The 20,032-nt window shown below is 55.3% G+C and overlaps 1 protein-coding gene across 2 annotated transcripts; it reads right to left on the minus strand.

The window, feature by feature from the left end:
- DQX1 (DEAQ-box RNA dependent ATPase 1) lies at positions 1 to 15,290 on the minus strand. Of its 2 annotated transcripts, none has more exons than XM_083571253.1 (12): positions 15,173 to 15,290; positions 14,074 to 14,426; positions 11,073 to 11,266; positions 9,086 to 9,461; positions 7,350 to 7,598; positions 5,888 to 5,987; positions 5,466 to 5,624; positions 5,181 to 5,372; positions 3,737 to 3,865; positions 3,433 to 3,623; positions 2,655 to 2,845; positions 1 to 1,474 (listed from the first exon to the last, which is right to left on the minus strand). In XM_083571253.1, the coding sequence occupies exons 2-12, from the start codon at positions 14,392 to 14,394 to the stop codon at positions 1,279 to 1,281; spliced, it is 2,298 nt and encodes a 765-aa protein (XP_083427379.1). In that variant the 5' UTR covers positions 14,395 to 14,426; positions 15,173 to 15,290; the 3' UTR covers positions 1 to 1,278. The 2 variants fall into 2 exon arrangements, with proteins under 2 accessions (XP_083427379.1, XP_083427380.1); XM_083571254.1 differs by having other exon boundaries at positions 15,182 to 15,252.
- Positions 15,291 to 20,032: the final 4,742 nt, after the last annotated feature.

The raw sequence follows: 20,032 nt of genomic DNA on the forward strand, positions 1-20,032 counted from the left end.
GACAAAATAAAATAATTTATTTTGGGGAGGAAAGAGTTCAAGGGCATATTCCAGCCAGGCAAAATACCAGGGGAGGGGGCAAAGCAGGGTCTGTAAGGAGTTTGGGGGGGAGGGGGCTGTATTCAGCCCCCTGGGCCTGAGGTTCTCCCCACATTTTGGCACAACCTTTCCTGCGCCTTCAGCTCCTTTTTGGGGGATCAGGGGGATCAGAATTCAACCTTGCATTTCAGAGTCCAGTGTTTCCAAAGGTATCTTTTAATTCTTCTGCTTGGTGAACCACATTCTAGGCCAGAAAGAATCAAGGTGGGGGCGCCAGGTGCCAGGCACCCCACAAATGGCACTGACAGAAGACAGGGGGGCCCCCGATCCCAAGCAGCCTCTCTAAAGTTAACAGTTCAGGAGCAACGTTTGCGGATAAGGATCGTGGCCGCCACTGCAAGCGAGAGACACCCACCCGCTCCCCTGGTGCAAGGAGTCCATAAAAAGCTCAGCAGCCACTCAAGGGCCATCTTGCCCCCCCCCCAAATAAGGCAGCAGTAAAAGCAGAGAGCTAAGAAAAGACTTCAGTAAGAGCCAACCCTAAGAGTCCCAAAACAAGGGGGCAGGCATCACCCTCTGCTAAAGCTGCCCCAAAGCTGTGGGGAGCCTCCAAGAGGACCCCCCCCAACAGCTCCCAGGTGCACGGCTTGCGTGGCAAGGGGGGAGGAGGAGCAAAGTCTCCTGCTACAAGTGAGAACGAAGCTCTGCCCAGACCTACTGACCCCACTGCTGCCCACACCCCAGCAAGGAGGGGGGAGCAAGGACCCACAAGGAGACACCCCTACCCCACCTCCAGCCTGGCCTTGCCTCTGCAGACCTGACCGTCTGCCTGGGGTTCCGCCACCTTTGCCAATGAGAAGCCGGGGGGAAGTGGAGCCCTGAGCCCATGGCACACCTCCACCCATAAGGCCATGCCACCCCCGCCCTCCGCTGCGCCACCTGGCTGCCACCAGCCTCTGGTGGGTCCCGGAAAGAGCAGCCAGGCTCCCCGCAGTCTGCCCCAGAGTGTCCAACAGCAAAAGTACAGCAGGACCTGCTTCCTGGGGCCCCTGCCCACCCTCTCCCATGCCCAGGGAATGCCAGGGGCTCTGGCGTCAAAGGGCAGCAGGTGTTGCCACCCAGGAACACCAGTAGCCAGTGCTGCTGCTGCTCCAGGCCTGGGACCCTCCTCTGACCCCTGGGAACAGCATTCCTCCAGGGCCTGGGCTTAATCCGGACCCAGCGGTGCTCCTGCTGGGCTCATTGCAGAACGCAGGTGTCCTCTGTGTCCTCGCCAGCTCTGGGTGCCTGAGGCCCCTCGTCCTGCAGCGGGGATGGAGGTGGAGACGGCAACTCCGAGGCCCCCGCCAGCTTCTCACGCAGCTCCAGGAGCAGCTCCCGGCTCTCGCTGGGGGGCAAGTTGCTCAGGTAGTACTGGGGTGCCAGCTCTGCCAGCCTGCGGGGAGAAAGGATCCAAGTTGAGGGAGGGCAGGAACAGACACAGTCTACCAGAATTCAGCTGGGAGCGGCCGCCAAGACCACATAACACTGGCCCTGAAAGACCTACATTGGCTCCCAGTATGTTTCTGAGCACCATTCAAAGTGTTGGTGCTGACCTTGAAAGCCCTAAACCAGGCTTCCTCAACCTCTGCCCTCCAGATGTTTTGAGACTACCATTCCCACCATCCCTGACAACTGGTCCTGCAAGCTAGGGATCATGGGAGTTGTAGGGCAAAAACATCTGGAGGGCCGAGGTTGAGGAAGGCTGCCCTAAACAGCCTTGGCCCAGTAGACCTGAAGGAGCGTCTCCACCCCCATCGTCCATCCTGGACACTGAGGTCCAGCACCGAGGGCCTTCTGGTAGTTTGCTTACTGTGAGACATGAGATTACAGGGAACCAGGCAGAGGGCCTTCTTGGTAGTGGCACCCATCCTGTGAAACGCCCTCCCTTCAGAGGTGAAGGAAACAAACAACTATCTGATTTTTAGAAGACATCTGAAGGCAGCCCTGTTTAGGGAAGTTTTTAATGAATGATGTTTTATCATCTTTTAAATATTCTGTTGAGAGCCGTCCAGAGTGGCTGGGGAAACCCGGGGTATAATTAATAAATTATTATTATTACCACCCCACCCTGCATAAGCCCCCCTTGCTGCTGCTTCGTGGTCCACAGAGTGCAAGAGCCATACAGGGTCCATCTAGTCCAGCATCCTGGTCTCACAGCGGCCAAATACCCCAAATAAACTAGGAGTTTAGATAGACTGCCTCTGGGCCTGGAGGCTCTACAAGAATGCCAGAAGAGCTTGGCTGCTGTATCAGTCCACAGGGGACCCCCACCTAACCCGTGGCCAACCAGATGCCCCCAAAGGGAACCCCACAAGCAGGATCTGAGTGCAAGAGCAGGACTCTCCCCTCCTGCAGTTTCCAGCAATGGGGATTCAGAAGCATTTTTGCCTCTGACCGTGGAGGCAGAGCAGAAGAATCCCAGCCAGGAGCCATCAAGAGCTCTTTCCTCCATGAATCTGTCCATCCTCGTCTAAAGTCAAGGCAGCGCTGAGGCATCCCTGTGGAGCTGCCCCACGGCCTGCAGTCCCACCCAGTGACAGCCCTGCCCCCCCAGGCCCCCCACTGATGCTCACATCTCTGGCTGGATCTCGGAGACGATGCTGAGGCAGTTGTCCTGAGAGATGGTGAACTCGTGGTAGAGCACCCAGGGAGGCAGGCGGGGGGGCGGGCGACGCAGCCGGTAGCAGCAGCCGGGGGGCAGCTGGGCCACGTGCTTGTGGGTCAGCAGCAGGTAGTTGCCGGAGCCGTCAATGTCGCGGGCCACCTGGAAGCAGGGGGGGAAGCAGAGGCTCAGGCAGGCGGGACGGATCCATCCCCTTCCCCAGAGCCCAGGCAGGGAGAGATTGCAGGCAGTCCCAGGGAGAGGCTGACGGGAGATGTCTGGCCAATAGATGGGGTGCAGGGTGGAGCCCCCCAACTTAGAGGGACTCTGGGCTCAGAGATAACCTCCCTTGGCTTCAGCAGCCTGAATCTCCCTGGGAGGCAGGCAAGGAAACCCCAGGCAGCTCTTCCTGGAGCTGAGCACCACCCCAAGATCTCCAGCACCCCAAAACCCTGGAGTGAGAGACAGAGTGTGAGTGTCCAAGAGAGAGAAAGAGAGAGATGCTGTTGGCCCCCATCTGTCTCAGAAGACCATGGAAGAGTTTGTCTTTGGGGGTGAAGTCAAACCATTGGGGAGTTATGAGGGGAAAGAAGAGACCCTCCACTCTCAGCTTGGGCTGCAGCCTCCCTGCCTGCCCCCCCCCCGGACCCCCTTCCTGGCTGCTGCAGGGCCAGCCTTCTCCGGGGCTCTCCCAGCCCAGAGCTCCCTTGTGCTTCCCGGCCACGCAGGCCTTGAGGCAGCAGCCGTACCTTGAGGAAGAAGCCCGAGATGAGGGCCTGCGTCAGGCGCTGGACGTTGCTGTCGCTGCCAAAGGCCGGCGGGGAGACGGGCAGCTCAATGCGCTGCATGACCTCCAGCAGCTCTGCCCGCACGGCCCCCGCCAGCCGCAGGGCCGCCTCGCTCACCCCGTGCTTCCGGCACCAGCTCTCCGGGTCGCTCTCTGGGGAGAGAGGGAGGGGGTGTGGGTGTCTCTCTTGGCTGCGCCCCTTGAGAGGGGCCCCCAGCAAGGCTCCCCTCCCGCCCTGGTCCCTCCCGCCCCCTCCGCAAACTCACGCTGCTGGAAGGCATTGAAGACGTTGATGAGGGTGAAGTGGTCCCCCGCCGGGTGCAGAAGACTCCTCTGCCGGGCTGCCAGGGCCTCCTCCCAGCGCGCCCCCTCTGGAGCCAGGAAGCAGGGCCAGGCTGGGGGGGGGGAGAGCCAGTGAGGTCCCTGCCACCATCACCTGCCCGCCTGCCCCCCACCTTGGGGAATGTGGGGTATTTCAAGGGCAGTCCAAACCAACAATTCACATTTTGCCAAAGAGGCACAGGACAGGAGCTGAAGCTCAGAGCGCTTTCTTGTAAGTTTGCTAGAGAGAACTCTGCGAGAGACGCTCCCATTATGCCCTGACAGGCAGAGAGCGTAGCAGTAGATATTCTCCTACCTGCCCGGGCACAGCGGGTCTTTTTCGTCACCTTCCACCCAGCCAGAAACGTGAGAAGCCCTGCTAAGTCTGAGCTCCAGTGCTCAGACACCATTTTAAGCCAGACGTCCGTATAATAAATAACAACAATAATAATAACAACAATAATTTATTGATACCCCGCCCCCCCCATCTGGCCGGGCCTCCCCAGCCACTCTGGGTGGCTCCCAACAGAATATTAAAAACACGATAAAACACCAAACATTAAAAACTTCAGATGTCTTCTAAAAGTCAGAGCTGCTGTATCTGTTATTCTGCAACAGAAACTGTTTGTTTGACTATTGTTTGAAAAGGGGGAGAAAAGGGGGAAATCCCTGGAGAATCCAGTCTGCCTTAAAGCATCCTGGATTACTTAAAGGCTAATAAAACTAGCCCATCTAAGCTTCTTTTTAAGCTGCAGAGGGAAATCACTCTGCTGAACTAGCAAATACAGCCTTTCCTAGCATTTATTCTCATCCCTACAGGGAATGCCTTTTGCTGCAGTTCCTGCCTTGCAGACGGCTGGGCCAGATGCCCCAACCATTCCATTTCCCTGTGCCTTAGCTGCAGCCCCTGTGGCTGGAAGGGGGTCTGAGACGAGGGCCTGAAGAGCAAAGGATGCTCTTCTCACAGTTGCCAAATCCCCTCAAGAAGCCAGGGATCTAGATAGACTGCGCCTGGACCTGGAGGTTCCACAAGAGCAGAAAAAGTGCCAGGCTGTTAGATCAGGCCAAAGGGGGCCCAACCAAATGCCCACTCTGAGAAAGCAGCACCCAGGCGCCGCTGCAGCTCTCTCCTCCCGCTTTCCAGAAACTGGGATTCAGAAGCCTTGTTGCCTCCAATGAGGGAGCCAGAGAAGAGCCTTTGTGGCGAAAACTCTCCTCCATGAATTGGCCTAATTCCCAATTAAAGCCCTCCATGCTGGTGGCCATCGTTGCCTCCTGGCGGAGCGAGTTCAAGTGCCGGCCTGACCTTTTCCCTCCGAGGTCTCTGGAGCTGCAAGAGAGGCCTCACAGCGCCCCCTGCAGGGCTGAGCGAGAGGCGGCTCCACCTACCTGCCAGCATAGCGGCCAGCGTGAGCATCTCGTGGACGCAGTCAAACTCGCAGGAGGCCAGCAGGGCCTTGGAGAGCTGGGGGTCCAGGGGGAACTCCGACATGATGATGCCCACCTCAGAGAGGTTCCCGTCGTCATCCAGGGCAGCCAGGTAGTCCAAGTCCTCCAGCGCCTGCATTAGGGACTCGGGGGCTGGGCAGGGAGAGGAGAGGAGAGCCCCGCTGAGCCTGGCCGGCTGGCCGGCAAAGGCCCCACCCAGACACCCCCACCTCCCCCCAGACATACCTGGCCGGTCCAGGAAGTCGCACTGGCCCATGTCGGCGATGTCCAGCCTCTTGAGCAGCAGAACCAGGCGGCTGAGGTTGGCCTCTGTGATGGGGGCCGGAGGGACGGGGGGCAGGTGCTGCTGATAGAAGGTGTCCGAGTAGAGGCGGAGACAGGACCCTGCCGGGCACAGGAGGGGGCAGTGAGGCGGGCGGAGTCAAGACTCTAGTCCCTGGGGAAGACAAGGAGGCTGCTCTCCACCCCCACCCCAAAACCTTTGCTGGAGGTTTTTAAGCAGAGGTCGGGCGGCCACCTAGCAAGGATGCTTTAGCTGAGATTCCTGCACTGCAGGGGTTGGACTAGATGACCCCTGGGGGTCCATGAAGTCCCAGGGTCTCCGCAGAACAGCCCCCAGAGGCCCTGGGGAAGGAGGCATCGCCTACCTGGGGGGCTCCCCGCTGCCCTGAGTCTCCGCGCCTCGGCCTGCTTCTTGCTTATGGGGCGCAAGCCCTGAGCTTCGGCTCGGATCTGCGGGTTGTAAACCTGCCCAGAAGGGAAAACGTCAGGAGACAGAACATTAACAGCGGGACAAAAACAACTGGAAGGACTTTAAGGTCTGAAATTGAGATAAAACTTCATTCGGTGCAGAAGGCGGTGGGGGTGGGAGGGGAGCCTACAGTTTCTTTATTTAAAGTTTTCTCCTCTACATTGCTGATTTGGCAACCCTCCTCTGAATGTTTAGTTCAAGTTATATTTGTACAAGTGAGAACGGAAGAAATTGGGTTATAGATATGGAATATAACATTAAATAGAACTGTGTGTGCAAAACGGGGGGGGGGGAGCTCTATTTTGCAAAAGGTTTAAGATGGAAACTTAGAGCTGACTCTTTCCCATCCTTTATTATTTACGGAGCGAACTGAATAACACTAAGAGGACTTGGAATTTAATTTAATTTAATTGGAAGTATTGTTGCTCATTTATCTTCAGTTGGATGGAAGAATGAAAGGAGTCTGTGAACTTGCCAAGGAACTGATAAGGTTCTTTACTGAGTCATCTGCAGTTTGACAGACCACCCTTCTTCCCAGGCTGAGAGGGAAAGTGGTGAAAACAGGTTATTCATTGGGACAGAGTTATTTTTGTAGCTGTTGTTACAAGTTGCAAAACAACGAAACACGGGACGGAGCAATGGAGGAATTTCTGGAAGAACAATGGGATATCAGCTCCGCCCAAAGCAGATGGAGAACAGCAACAATCGGGGGAAAGGAAGACACAACATCTTACAAGGCCAGGAAGAAACATCCTGGAGAGAATAATTGCCACACTCAGGAAGAGCAAGGATATAGTTTGAGTGCCTCACTTGTAGTTTCATTTTATGCTTCAACACGAATAGAAGTTATTAATATTACAGTTGTTGTATAAGGGATTATTATTATGACCAGAATGTCGTGGAAATTAATAAGATTTTGGAATGCAGAAATAAAGCAAATAATCAAGCCATCAATTCTAGCACCTTATCTAAATTATATAATTTGGTATTTGAACTATTGGGTTAATAATTGTATTATAAATTGGTACTGTTATAATGAGGCTATTATTGGATTGTAATTGAAAACTAATAAAAATTATATTATATATATAAAAAACCACATCAGGAGACGGACCCGCAGGAGTCCTGTGCAGACAGATCAAAGGGGGAGACCCTTTGCTGCCCGTTCCCTGCAATGTGTGTGGGGGGGGTTGGACTAGATGACCCTGGGGGTCCCCTTTCAACGCTACCTTTCTGTGATTGCTGCAGAAGACAGCAATATGGATGAGGAGCCAGGACCGCCCCAACTATAATTCTCTCCTCCCCACCCCCCAAAGCTCCTCCCGGGGGGCTCCCAGGCCTCCCCCCCCCTGGCTCACACTGTGCAGCTCCAGCCCGGCATCGACGACATGCCTGACGGTCCCCATGGAGAAGCCGGCGTCCGCCAGCCAGTGGGTGACCACGATCCTGCGTGCCCAGACCCCCCCGGGCTGCTCCTGGCTGCTCTCGTACAGCCGCTGGACGTCTCGGCCCACGCCAGGGTGGAGGGGCAGCACCAGCAGGGGTCCCAGGCCGGGGTCCAGGGCCAGGGCCTCTGACCGGATGGCCTCACAGCACTCGTCAATCTCCTGCAAGGGGGGGGGGCGGAAAGAGAAAGATATTTAGCTGCAGGAGCCGCCCCAGGGAAGAGGAACTCAAGGGACAGCCCAGAAGCCGCCTACCCCAGGAAACTGCTATGATTACTATTCTTGATTGAATTTATATACCGCCCTATATCCAGGGGTCTAGGGAACCCGCTTGAAAGGCAGACCCCCAGACCCTAACATTGTTCACCTGCCTGCCCCCACAAAGACCCCCAAGAACTCACTATCTCATCTTATTTCATAAAATGGATATACAGCTTAATTGGAAAAAACCTCAAATAATTTAGAAGAACAAAACAGTAAGACCATGCAAAAACTTAAAAACCAGCAAGAAAATTAAAAGGCATCAGCATTCAAAACAACTAGGTAGACTTGCCTGGACCTTAAAGTTTTTAGCAGGTGCCCCCAAGAGGACAGTGGTGGCACCTGCCTGATATCAAGAGGCAGGGAGTTCCAAAGTGCAGAAGCTGCCACACTGAACTCTGGAGTTCTTGCCAGTGCAGAATGGGGCACCTGGATTGGTTCCAGTTCTGCCAACGGGCACATGCAGGTAAACTGTTCCCAAGTTGCTCAGGGCTTTAGATGCTCCTAGCAACCCCTTGAACTGGGCCCAGTAGCAAGTGGGCAAGCAGTGCAATCTCTGAGCCCAGGTGTCGGATGCTGGCAAGGCCTCCCTCCGCTCAGCAATCATGCTGCAGCATTCTGCACGCACTGCAGCTTCCAAATCCAGCGCGAGGGAAGCTCCATCTAGAGTGCATGGCAGTAATCCAGTCAGTGCCGGATTTACAGATAAGCTAAACGAGCTGTAGCTTAGGGCCCCACTCTCTTAAGGCCCCCCCAAAAAATTTAAATGAAAAAAACACCAAAATATAAGATAAAAAACAAGTAAAATAAAACCAAGTGTTTTGTGTTGTGTAGGCTCCTCTGATGTTAAGTCATGGGCTCCGCCTGGTCCCTAAAATATCCCTGGTTTGCTCCTTTCTATATACAGGGTGCTGACATTCTGCAAGGGCTGGTTGCATAAATGACCATATAGCATCTATTCAACACAAAAAACAGCAGCCATTTGTTGTTGACAAAGGACAGCTGGACATAGAAAAGACCCCATTACCTTCAGTAGCTGAGGGCCTCATCATACCCAAATCTGGCCCTGAATCCAGTCCTGAAATAACCAAGGCACAGACTACTCTGGCAAGGCTTTCCTGGTCCAGGAATGGCCGCAGGTGAAGAACCAGCCACAGCTGTCAAAGGCCCTTCTAGCTACAGAGACTCCCTGAGCCCCAGGGAGACAGAGCCAGGGCCAGAAACACCCCCAAACCTGCTCCTTCAGGGGACAGCAACCGCATTCGGGGGTTAAGGCAAGGCCTGGCACATTCGGGACACCCCTCCTGCTCTCTGCCTGCCTGGGGCCTCATCCAGACTGGAAAGGGAGGGCCAGGGATGCCTTGAGCCCCGCAGCCCGCGAGCCCCACCTGCTTGCTGGCCAGGAAGACCATCACGTCGCCAGGCTCCCTCCGCCGGTGCAGCTCCAGCGCAGCCTGGCAGGCGGCCAAGATGTGCCCCCCCGGCAGGGGCTGCCTGCAGGCCAGGCGGGGGGCTGGGCTGGGCTCCGGGACCCGCACCACAGGGGCGTCGGGGCAGAAGCGCCGCAGGGGCTCCTCCATCAGCGGCTCGGTCACCACCACCAGGCGCAGCTCTGGACGCTGGCGCTGCACGTCCTTCAGCAGCCCCAGCAGCAGGTCAGTGGGCACCGTCCGCTCCTGCGCCTCGTCCAGGACCACCACCCCGTACTGGTGCAGCAGGGGGTCCGACGTCATCTCCCGCAGAAGGACCTCGTCCGAGCAGAACCTGGAAGCCACAAGGTGCCTGGTGGGTGGGGTCCGGGGGGCAGGGCCCTCGATGCTTCCCCCCCCATTCTCCTGCTGCTGCTGAAGCTCCTGAGCAGGCAGAAGACTCAAGACCACCCTGCCCTTTGAATCCCCCCCCAATAACTGGACCCTCCTGGCAGGTCTCTCAAGAGCCTCATGGCAGAAGCTGGTGAGGAGGGACCACCCTGGGGAATAAAAGAATTGGGGATTTTGGTCCCCAAGGGTCAATGACAGAGGACCACCCAACCTCTGCTGAAAAACCTCCAAGGCAGGCTTATTTCCAGACCCTGGACCATCTGGGTTGCCCCCTTCTGCAAACATCGCAGCTTGTCAACATCCTTCTTCAATTTCGGCCCCCAGAATCGGACCCCGGACTCCAGGTGTGGTCTGACCGAGGCAGAAGAGAGCAGGACTATCGCTTCCCTTGATCTGGACGCCACGCTTCTAGAATAAGCCTCAAAGAACGTTTGCTTTTCTTGCTGCTGCCTCACACGGTTTCCTCTCGGGCTCCTGAGGCCTCTCATTAGGCAGGGCCTCCTCCATCGCCGCCGCCCTTTGCTTTTCAAGCTAGTCAGGACCTCCTTTTTCCGTCTCCCTCAAACTCTTCATGAGCAACTGTGTCCTTCTGTCCATGAGGCATTTCCGGCTGACCTGCCAATCCAGTTCTGCCCAGGCTGACTCCTGCTGCCTTTCAGGCTCCTGGTGACCCAGAGATGGGAGAAGGGGGAGGGGCGGCAGAAGCCGTGGGTGCATGGTCACCCCTCACCACTTCTCAGCCTTCCTTTCGCCTGTGGGTCAGAGGAGCTAGCTGGAGGGCGGGGCAAAGGTGCCCAAAGGGTTGCGCTTGGGTCCCTCGAGTCTTCTCTTTGGGGCCACCCAGAGCCTGGGGTGGGTTGAGCAGGACCACCCCTTCTGGGCCAGGTGATGGGTGCTATGGGGGAGTGTCTGGGGTGCTCCTCTCTGGGCTCCCCCCACCTGCCCCTTTCCTTCTGCAATGGCTGGGGGAGGGTATGGCAGCCATCTTCAAATATCTGAAGAGCTGGAAGACGGAGCAAGCTTGTCTCCTGCTGTTCCAGAGGCCAGGATCTGAACCCATGGCTTCAAGTTATAGGAAATAATAATAATAATAATAATAATAATAATAATAATAATAATAATAGTTTATTTATACCCTGCCCATCTGGCTGGGTTTCCCCAGCCACTCTGGGCGGCTCCCAATCGAATATTAAAAACACAATACAGCATTAAACATTAAAAACTTCCCTAAACAGGGCTGCCTTCAGATGTCTTTTAAAATTAGAATAGTTGCTTATTTCCTTGAGATTCCGACTCAATATCAAGAAGAACTTTCTGATGCTAAGAGCTGTCTGACAGTGGAAAGGACTCCCACCTTCCTTGGAGGTTTTTAAGCAGAGGTTGGGTGGTCGTCTGTCAGCTGCGATTCGTGCCTTGCAGGGGGCTGGGCTGGATGACCTTTGGGGGCCCCTTCAAGCCTGAAGCCTGCCTGGCCCCATTTGCACCAGGCCCAAGTGGGAGGCAGGCCAAGGAACGCCACTCCCCTGGCAGCCCAGGAGGGTCCCCCGCCTCTCACCTGAGCAGCGTCTCGGAGGTGCAGCAGTCTTCGTAGGGGATGCTGTAGCCCAGCTCATGGCCCACGTTGAGGTCCATTTCGTCAGCCACCCGCAAGGCCAGGCTGAGGGCGGCCAGGCTGTGGGGCTGCGTGCAAACCACTTGGCCGGGAGCAAACTGCAGAGAGAGGGCGTGCTCAGCACACCACTGGGGCACCTGGGGAAGGGAGAGGCGGCAGGTGAGGTCAGGCCAGGGGGGCTTGGCTACCCCTCCCCTCCAGGTGGTGCCATTCTGGACTCCACACTGCCCAGGCACCCATGGAAAAAGCCCACAATCCTCCACCTGGAGGGGGCAGAGGCTCTTGAAGGCCACCGAGCAGCTTATAACAACCTAAGAAGAGCTGGCTGGATCCCGCCAGGGGCCCATCTAGACCAGCATCTGGGTCTCACAGTGGCTGACCAGATCCCCCAAAGGGAAATCTGAAAGCTCAAGAGCAACACTCTCCCCTCCTGTGGTTTCCAGCAGCTGGAACTCAGAAGAAGCATGGCTGCCTCCAACTGTGGGGCTGAGCAGAGACGACACAGCCAGCAGAAACCCCCCTTTTGCAGGGTAGTGCAGTAGCAAAAGACCCTGCAGGCCGTCTGATTCGCCCAGCAGCAAAAAGAGAAAAGAAGAAAGAAAAAGAAATTGCTGCCTGGTCTGGAAAGAGAAAAAAGAAGAAGTGCCTAGACATTTTGTTTCAGTGCCCACCACCTAGGTTCCAGAAGCCCCATGGCTCTTAGCTTTCTTATCCCTGCTTCTAACACAATAATAATAATTTATTATTTATACCCCGCCCATCTGGCTGGGTTTCCCCAGCCACTCTGGGCGGCTTCCATCCAAATATTTAAAACAATACAGCACCAAACATTAAAAACTTCCCTAAACAGGGCCGCCTTCAGTTGTCTTTTAAAAGTAAAATAGTTGCTTATTGCCTTGACTTCTGCTGAGAGGGTTTTCCACAGGGCGGGCACCACTACCGAGAAGGCCCTCTGCCTGGTTCCCTGTAACTTGGCTTCTCGCAGCGAGGGAACCGCCAGAAGGCCCTCGGCACTGGACCTCAGTGTCCGGGCAGAATGATGCGAGTGGAGATGCTCCTTCAGGTCTACTGGGCTGTTTAGGGCTTTAAAGGTCAGCACCAACACTTTGAATGGCGCACAAGAAGTTTCTCCAGATGTCTCCCCCTCTCCCTCCAGCCTTTTTCTTCAGCATCTGAGGAGTGGTGTCATGTCCCTGCTGGGTCTTCCTTGCTCCAGGGAAAACACCCAAGCATGAGCAGGATCCAGCCCCCCAAATGACAGGCAGGCCCATCGTCCTGGGGTGGAGGGGTTGCCAGCTGCCAGCAAGGACATCCCCCTCCCCAAAGCAATAGGCATGGAATGTGATTCCACCTTAGTGCCTCGGACACAACACCCCACAGAAGAACAGCTGAGGCCAAGTCTCCCAGGGAGGTTTGGGAAGTGTGGGCCAGGAATGCCCCAGCCCAGGGAGACCAGCAGAGCTTCCCTTCTGCTTGCTGGGAGCCACCTCTACCAGCTATATATATTGATCTGCCTCCATGGCTGGGGGGTGAGGGGTCTGCTTCTGAACCCCAGTTGCTGGAAACCACAAGAGGGGGGAAAGTGCTCTTGCCCTCGTCTCCCACTGGGGCACCTGGGAGAGCAGGGTGCTGCCCCGATCCAGCAGGCTCTCCTTAATTTACAAAGGTGGGTTTCTTGCTTGCTACTGATCAGCAGGAATTTCAATGAAACCAATAGAGAAAGGGCAAGCGCCACTCAGATTCCTCCCTGCCCCCTCCATGCCCACCGCTGTGCTAATACCAGATAGCCAGGTGAGCAGATGCCCCCTGGGCTACGGTGCTCAAGATTCTCCTTGGGCAAACAGGTGTCCTTCCGTGTTCAGAGGAAGGCTGCGTCCAATGCGCCCCGCCCAGGCCAAAGTCCACCTCCCTGTGGCTTCTCCTTCCATGTCAGGAGAGGCTCTGCCTGTAATCTGCCCGCCTGGCTCCCAAGCGCTCCCCCCCCCCCCCATGCTGAGGGCAAAAGCTGGTTGTAGGCAAGGAAGGAGAAGCCAGCCCCTGCCAAGAGGAAAAGGAGTGAAATGCAGCTGAAAACACGGGCAGCATTAAGATAATTTCAACAGTGCAAACAAGTTTTGACAGATGCAGTAATGGAATACTGAATGATACAGCTTTTTGTAAAAGATGCAGGGATTTATGATATCTAAAATGAACCATGGAAAGAGAAGCAAAGTCATTGATATCTTAAGGATGTAAAATGAGAATTTAAAATGGTAAAACAGAAAACTTAATTTAAAAATTATACATATAAAGAAAGAAAAGGGCTGAGGCCACAAAGCTCCCCCCTCCCACCATGATGATGTACCCCTATCTATGCCAACAGAGAATTTGTGCATTCTCTGTCAGGAACCCCAGGTCAAGGAGAGGCTGGCCGGCATCAGAGCTGAGAGAAACCTCAGGCTGCCTGGAGACCGAGGCAGGGGCACACCTTGGCAGGTAAGCAAGCAAGTTCAGACGACAACGCAGCACCCAAGGCCACCCACACAGCCTCTTGGGACGGAGGAAGGGGAGAGTCTCTCACCCCACCCCCAGGAATAACAACAACAACAATATATTACTTATGCCCCATCCATCTGGCCAGGCCTCCCCAGCCACTCTGGGCTGCTTCCAACAGAATATTCTAAACACGATAAAACATCAAACATTAAAAACTTCCCTAAACAGGGCTGCCTTCAGATGTTTTCTAAAAGTCGGATAGTTGTTTATTTCTTTGACACCTGATGGGAAGGCGTTCCCCAGGGCGGATGCCACCACCGAGAAGGCCCTCTGCCTGGTTCCCTGCAACTTCACTTCTGGCTGTCAGGCATATTATTTTTCTTTAAATATTTTACTCTCTTTCCACAGCACAGCCCCCTTCCTCCTCTCTTGGGTGGCGGCTGCTGCCAGCCCAGCTGGGCCCCCTCACCTGGGTGCTCTTGCCGGCCCCTGGCTCCCCAGAGACCAAGACGATGCTGCTGCCGCCCTCCAGGTGCTCCAGGAAGAGGAACTTGCAGCCCCAGATGGGGAGGTCACGGCGCTGGCGCAGCAGCTCATAGTAGCGGGAGGAGAAGGGCAGCCCGTCGTAAGGATTCACCTCCAGGTCACCCTCGCCACTCACAGACAGGCCTTCTGTGTGGCTGCCGCCCTCCTCCTCGTCCTCGTCCTCCTCTTCTTCATCCAGGAGGGAGCTCAGCCCATCTGACTGGTCCAAGGGGCCAGAGGGGTCCTCTGCTGCCGCTGCCGCCATGGCAGTCCAGCTCTCAGGGTCTCCCAGGAAACCTGCCGAGAGGAGAGGAGGGGTCAGAAGAGCTGAAGAAGGAAGAGGTGCAGAAAGGGGTCCCTGGAAGCCCACCCAAGGGACTCTGAGTGCGAGATCACGTGAAGCTGCGGCGCTTCTGCCTCGGGGACAAAGGGCTCTTGGCTCTGATCTCCTGGACCTGCCCAAATGTCAGACGGGGAGGAGGGAGCTGGTGCAAAGGGGGGTCAATGACTCCAGGCTCCCGAGGAAGAAGGCTGCTCCCTGCCCTCCTCCAGACCCCAAGGGAGAGCAGCTGAAAGGGCTCAGCTCCCCCACTGGCCCTGGATGGGGGTCAGAGAGAGAGAGAGAGAAGAAACGGGGCTCCCCTCCTAGAATTGCGGAGTTGGGAGGGACCCCCAAGGGTCATCCAGCCCAACCCGCTGCAAGGCAGGAATCGTACCCCATGCCCAAGCCCCGAGTGGGAGAGAAGGGAGGGGAAGAGGCCGGGGGCAGCCGGGGGCGGCCAAGCTCGGCGGGGAGGGCCGGGCGGAGCCGAGGCTGCCGCTGCCCGGTGCCAAGCAGCCAGCTCGCAGGGCGGCATCCTCCCCGACACGTCAGCCAGGCCGGCTGGCCGGGGGGGGCTCCGCAGAGACCGGCAACCGGGGAGACCCCCCCACCCCGAGAGCGCCTGGCCGCTGCTGCCCCAGGCGGGAGGGCGGGGGTCCCGATCCCGGCGCTGCGCCCCCGACGCCCCCCCCGGACCCCCCCCCGCCCCGTCGGGCCTCACCTGTCTCACCTGCGCCGCGCAGGCGACGGAGCGGGAGGGGAGGGCGCGTGCGCGTGACCGCGAGCGGCCAATGGCCGCCGGACTAGACGGCTGGCTCTCCAGCTGGGGGGCGGAGCCGGGCGGCACTTCCGGTCTCCTCCCCGCCTCCTGTGACGTCACGCACACCTGGCGGGGCGGGGCGGGGCTCTTCTCCCGCCCGGGCGCGCAGGCGGGGGAGGCGGGTCGAGTCTCGGGGTCCCGGCGCCGCCTGCACGGGCTGGCAGCAGCAGCAGCAGCGGCAGCTCTGGCCCCGGCGCGCTCCACGGAGGGGGGTCTTTACGCCCCTTCGCTGCAGCCTTTCCCGGGGCGCGCAAGGAGGAGCCCACTTGCCCCCCCCCGAATGCTGCTGCTGCCCCTTCACTTGGACATGTCCCCCAGACAAGCCCACCCCGAGCGCTGCCCTGGCTGACTTGGCGCGGAGGGGCAGGAGGCCTTGATGCCCGGGACACGTTGGGCAAGGTGGGCAGGAGGCGAGGGCCGCCCGGGACTCTGGCCAGGTGGGGGGAGCGACCTAGGCAGGCCGGCAGGGAGACAGAATGCAGCATCCTTGTGGTGCCAGCTGCTCCTTGGCTCACTTCCTTGAGCTCCGCAGTCAGGAGCAGGCTGAAGGGTTGCCATCTCCCAGACTGAGACTTTGGGCAGCTCGGTGGCTTCCTGCCAATTTAAAATAGCAGGGGAAAGAAGGAGGAAGGCTTTGAGTGCCACTGCTTACCCAGATCATATCTTGCCAGCCATCGGACCTCACTGGCCCCCTTGTTGCTTCCAGGCCCAGTTCACTGAAAGGTGTGCACTGAATGACAACGAGATGCAAAAATTACACTCGGTAACTCGAGCTTAAATACATGTTAAACAGACACACCTTTAACCTTGTACAGCAGCAGATGGGTAATAAACTTGAAACAAAATAAAAAAAATTCCTTCCAGTAGCACCTTATCTCCCTGGAGCTGGACCATAAAGAAGGCCGATTGCCGAAGAATGGATGCTTTTGAATTATGGTGCTGGAGGAGACTCTTGAGAGTCCCATGGACTACAAGAAGATCAAACCTCTCCATTCTGAAGGAAATCAGCCCTGAGTGCTCACTAGAAGGACAGATCCTGAAACTGAGGCTCCAATACTTTGGCCACCTCATGAGAAGAGAAGACTCCCTGGAAAAGACCCTGATGTTGGGAAAGATGGAGGGCACAAGGAGAAGGGGACGACAGAGGACGAGATGGTGGGACAGTGTTCTCAAAGCGACCAGCATGAGTTTGACCAAACTGGGAGGCAGCAGAAGACAGGAGGGCCTGGCGTGTTCTGGTCCAGGGGGGTCACAAAGAGGCGGACACGACTAAACGACTAAACAACAACAGCACCTTAGAGACCAACTAAGTTTGTCATTGGTATGAGCTTTCATGTGCATGAAGTATCTGAAGAAGTGTGCATGCACATGAAAGCTCATACCAATGACAAACTTAGTTGGTCTCTAAGGTGCTACTGGAAGGATTTTTTTATTTTGTTTCGACTACGGCAGACCAACATGGCTCCCTATCTGTATCTAAAACTGACTTGAAGTGATTGATAATATAAACATTTTAAAGGAACAAAGGCAGAGTTAAACTATGGAACTCATGCCTGCGGGAGGCAGTTATGGCTCCCAACTTGGATGGCTTAAAAGAGGATTGGACAAATTCACAGAGGGCTATTGATGGCTTCTAGCCAGGAGGGCTCTGTCCTGCCTCCAAAGTCTTCCTATATTAGCTTAGAATGAATGAAGGTCCCCCCGTCTTTGAAGGAATCTGAGCTGTGTGCATTTGCACAGTCAGACCACAGAAATCTGACTTTCATTTTGCTGGAATATTCTCTTCTGATCCACCCAGTTCAGCTAACAGTGAAAGGTTGCACAGGGGTTTGGGATGGTGGCCTGCTCTGGAAGGATCCAATTAATTCCCTCCCATGGGGAGCAGTGAGTCTCCTGTCTGGAGGGGCCTTTGATTTCACCTTGGCCAAGGGCAGCCTCCCTCCTGAGCTCGGATTCAGAGCCGCCCTCTGATGCACAAAGGGCCCAGAGCTGAACGGCCTTTGCAAGGGGAAGGAGGGCAGCCGGCTGCCAATGGTCCCTTTGTGAAATCCTGCCACCTTACCTGGCTGTGTGGCTTCCTGCAGGTCCTTGATGTTCAACACATAAATGCTTAATTGATTCTGAGAGCCCCAAGAAAGAGAGTCTGGGATGGGCTGGAGGCATCATCACTTGCCCACCCTCCCTCCCAGGTTTTGATCAGTGAAGTTGGATTTTCTCAAGGAGCAACAAGAGCAAACCCCCCTTTCCAACCAAGCAATTGCCCCCTCCATTTGGGACCAGGCTTTGCCTCTGGGGTGGCATTTAAAATAGGGCACTCTGCCACTTAGATTGGATTTTTCCAGCTCCTCTGGTCTTGTCAGGGTGGGGGCATGAGGGAAAAGAGAGGGGGGGTCCCCTTGGGCGGCCCTGTTCCCATCACTTGTTACTTTATTTTTTGACTTTGCGATTATCACAGATCAAAAAGCAAAGGATCAAAATCGGGGAAGGAACCCACGGAAGTGGGGGCAATTTGAGAAAGCTGCCCAACTAATTGAGCCAGTGGTGGATTGGGCAGAAAAGACTGATGATGCTATCAAAGGCTGATTAATGTTCTGTAATTTTTTATTCTGATCAATGGGTAGTTGTCAGATTTCCTGCTTTTTTAATTCAAGGGCGCAGTTATGATCATGAAAACGCATTTCAGCAATATTGAACATGAAAGCTTATAATTGAGTTGTTTCCCCATTAAATAAGCCAATGTGAAAATGCATCTGAAAGGTAGCCAGTGCCATCACTTCCTGTCTACTGTGAGTAGACAATAAAAAGCCACTCCAAACCCCTTTGGGGGTGTCCCTGAAGGTATCTGAGCTCTGCTGCCTGTCCTTCTCTTTCTTTGGGGTCTTCAGATGCTGCTGGGAGCCGCTCAGGAGAGCAACTGTGGGTGGAAGAAAACCGTCACCAGAGGGCAGCAAACGGGAGCTATTTGCCTTCTCACTTGGTGAAAAATTAACCCACCAGCTTCCCTTAACTGGAAGCCAAATAACGCCAGATCCCTTTTATGCTACATGGCTTCAGGGATCCAGTGCCTGACTAGAGAAGAGTGAGCCAAAGCCAGCTGTTAGTCAGGGATGCTGTAGCCATGATTCTGGCACTGAGTGGGGCTGGACTAGTAACTCAGTTTTCAATGTTTGATGTTTTATTTTGTTTTTAATATCCTGTTGGAAGCATCCCAGGGTGGCCGGGAAGGCCCAGCCAGATGGGCGGGTTATAAGTAATAGATTATTATTATTATTATTATTATTATTATTATTATTATTATTATTCAGAGCAGATCCATTGGATTGAATGCACATGGCCATGTTTCACCCATTAATTCCAGTGGGTCTACTTAGTTGACTACTGTCCCTTGTTTTCGTCAAACCATTCAAAGGAGTGATTATGACACCATCCAATTCAGCCTGGGTGGGAGGAGAAAGCAAGAGGGGTGTCCACCCACTGTCACTTTGAATTTCGGAAGAGGGACTTTTCTCCAAAGGGAGGCTGTTGGCTGAAGCGGAAGGGGAGATGCAGAGGCCAACCCCCCTGTGGAAGATCGGAGATCAGAAGAATAGACTGGCAGAGAAATGTACATGACAGATGACAAAAGGTCCAAGGAGATGCCAGCAAGCCTAATGAGCGGAGTCAAGGAAGCCACCAAAGGTTGAGTCTGAAAAGTGCATTTATTGACATAAGGAAGAGGAGGAGAAGCACAAACTCCAGCAAACCACAAGCATGAAGGTGAGCAAGCAAACATGAAGGCAGGCAAAGCACGTTTCTTTAGAGGCTGCAGGGTGTGGCTCCACTGCTGCTCTTCCCAAGGGCATTTCTGGAGTGCTGCGCGGACCCAGCCTGCCTTCCATGCTATATGCATGAAACTGCAGGGAGAGGATCTTGGGTGATGCTGAGCACAGCCGGCTCTGCTATTTCGGAGGGATGCAGCCTGTTAAAGACACGTTTGCATTTTGGGCAGGCCCCAGGACTCAGACCTGAACCTGGCTGCCCAGGTCTCTGCAGTGGCCAGGAGCGCATTTGCACAGCGAAGGCTAGTGTGCCAACTGTGCCCCTTCCTTGAGATGTCTGAGTTGAAGCTGCAGTGACACACGCCTCAGTTCCATCCCGTCTGGACTACTGTAATGCGCTCTACGTGGGGCTGCCTTTGAAAAGGGCTCAGAAACTTCAACTGGCTCAAAAAGCCGCAGCCAGAGTGCTGAGCAGGGCTGGTTATGGGGAGAAGACGACTCCCTTGTTTCAGCAGCTCCACTGGCTACCGGTCTGTATCCAGGCACAATTCCAAGGGCTGGTTGTGACCTATAAAACCCTACATGGCTGAGCTCCAAACTATCTGAAGGACCGTATTCTCTCATGCCAAACTGCCTGCGTTTGGAGATCTTTGAGGGGAGCCCTTCTCTTGCTCCTGCCCCCCTCACAGGCCCACTTGGTGGGGGTTGTGGGAGAGGGTCTTCTCAGTGTCTGCTCCCAGACAACTTTGGGACTCCCTCCCTAGAGAAGCTTGACTGGCTCCCTCCTTGTTGTCCTCCTGCCAGCATTCCCTTGATCCACCAAGCTTGTAACTCAAGAAAGAAAGGAAGGGAGAAAGAAAGAGAGGAAGGAAGGAAGGAAGGAAGGTAGGAAGGAAGGAAGGAAGGACTTGTTTTTGAGAAACCCATACTGGGTCTTAGTAATCACAGCATCTTTTTCCAGCTGCTCACAGACTAAATCACAACCAAAACATCCCTGAGAGAC

Source organism: Podarcis filfolensis, assembly GCF_964270895.1.
Source record: "Podarcis filfolensis genome assembly, chromosome: 9".
NCBI classification, from domain to species: Eukaryota; Metazoa; Chordata; class Lepidosauria; order Squamata; family Lacertidae; genus Podarcis; species Podarcis filfolensis.

Excerpts from the sequence above, each read along its gene's own strand:
- DQX1 (XM_083571253.1), bottom strand. The coding sequence starts at position 14,394 with ATGGCGGCAGCGGCAGCAGAGGACCCCTCTGGCCCCTTGGACCAGTCA. Across the intron at positions 5,625-5,887 it reads GGCAGCGGGGAGCCCCCCAG|GGTCCTGTCTCCGCCTCTAC; the intron begins GTAGGCGATGCC and ends TGTGCCCGGCAG. Across the intron at positions 5,373-5,465 it reads CGACTTCCTGGACCGGCCAG|CCCCCGAGTCCCTAATGCAG; the intron begins GTATGTCTGGGG and ends CTCCCTGCCCAG.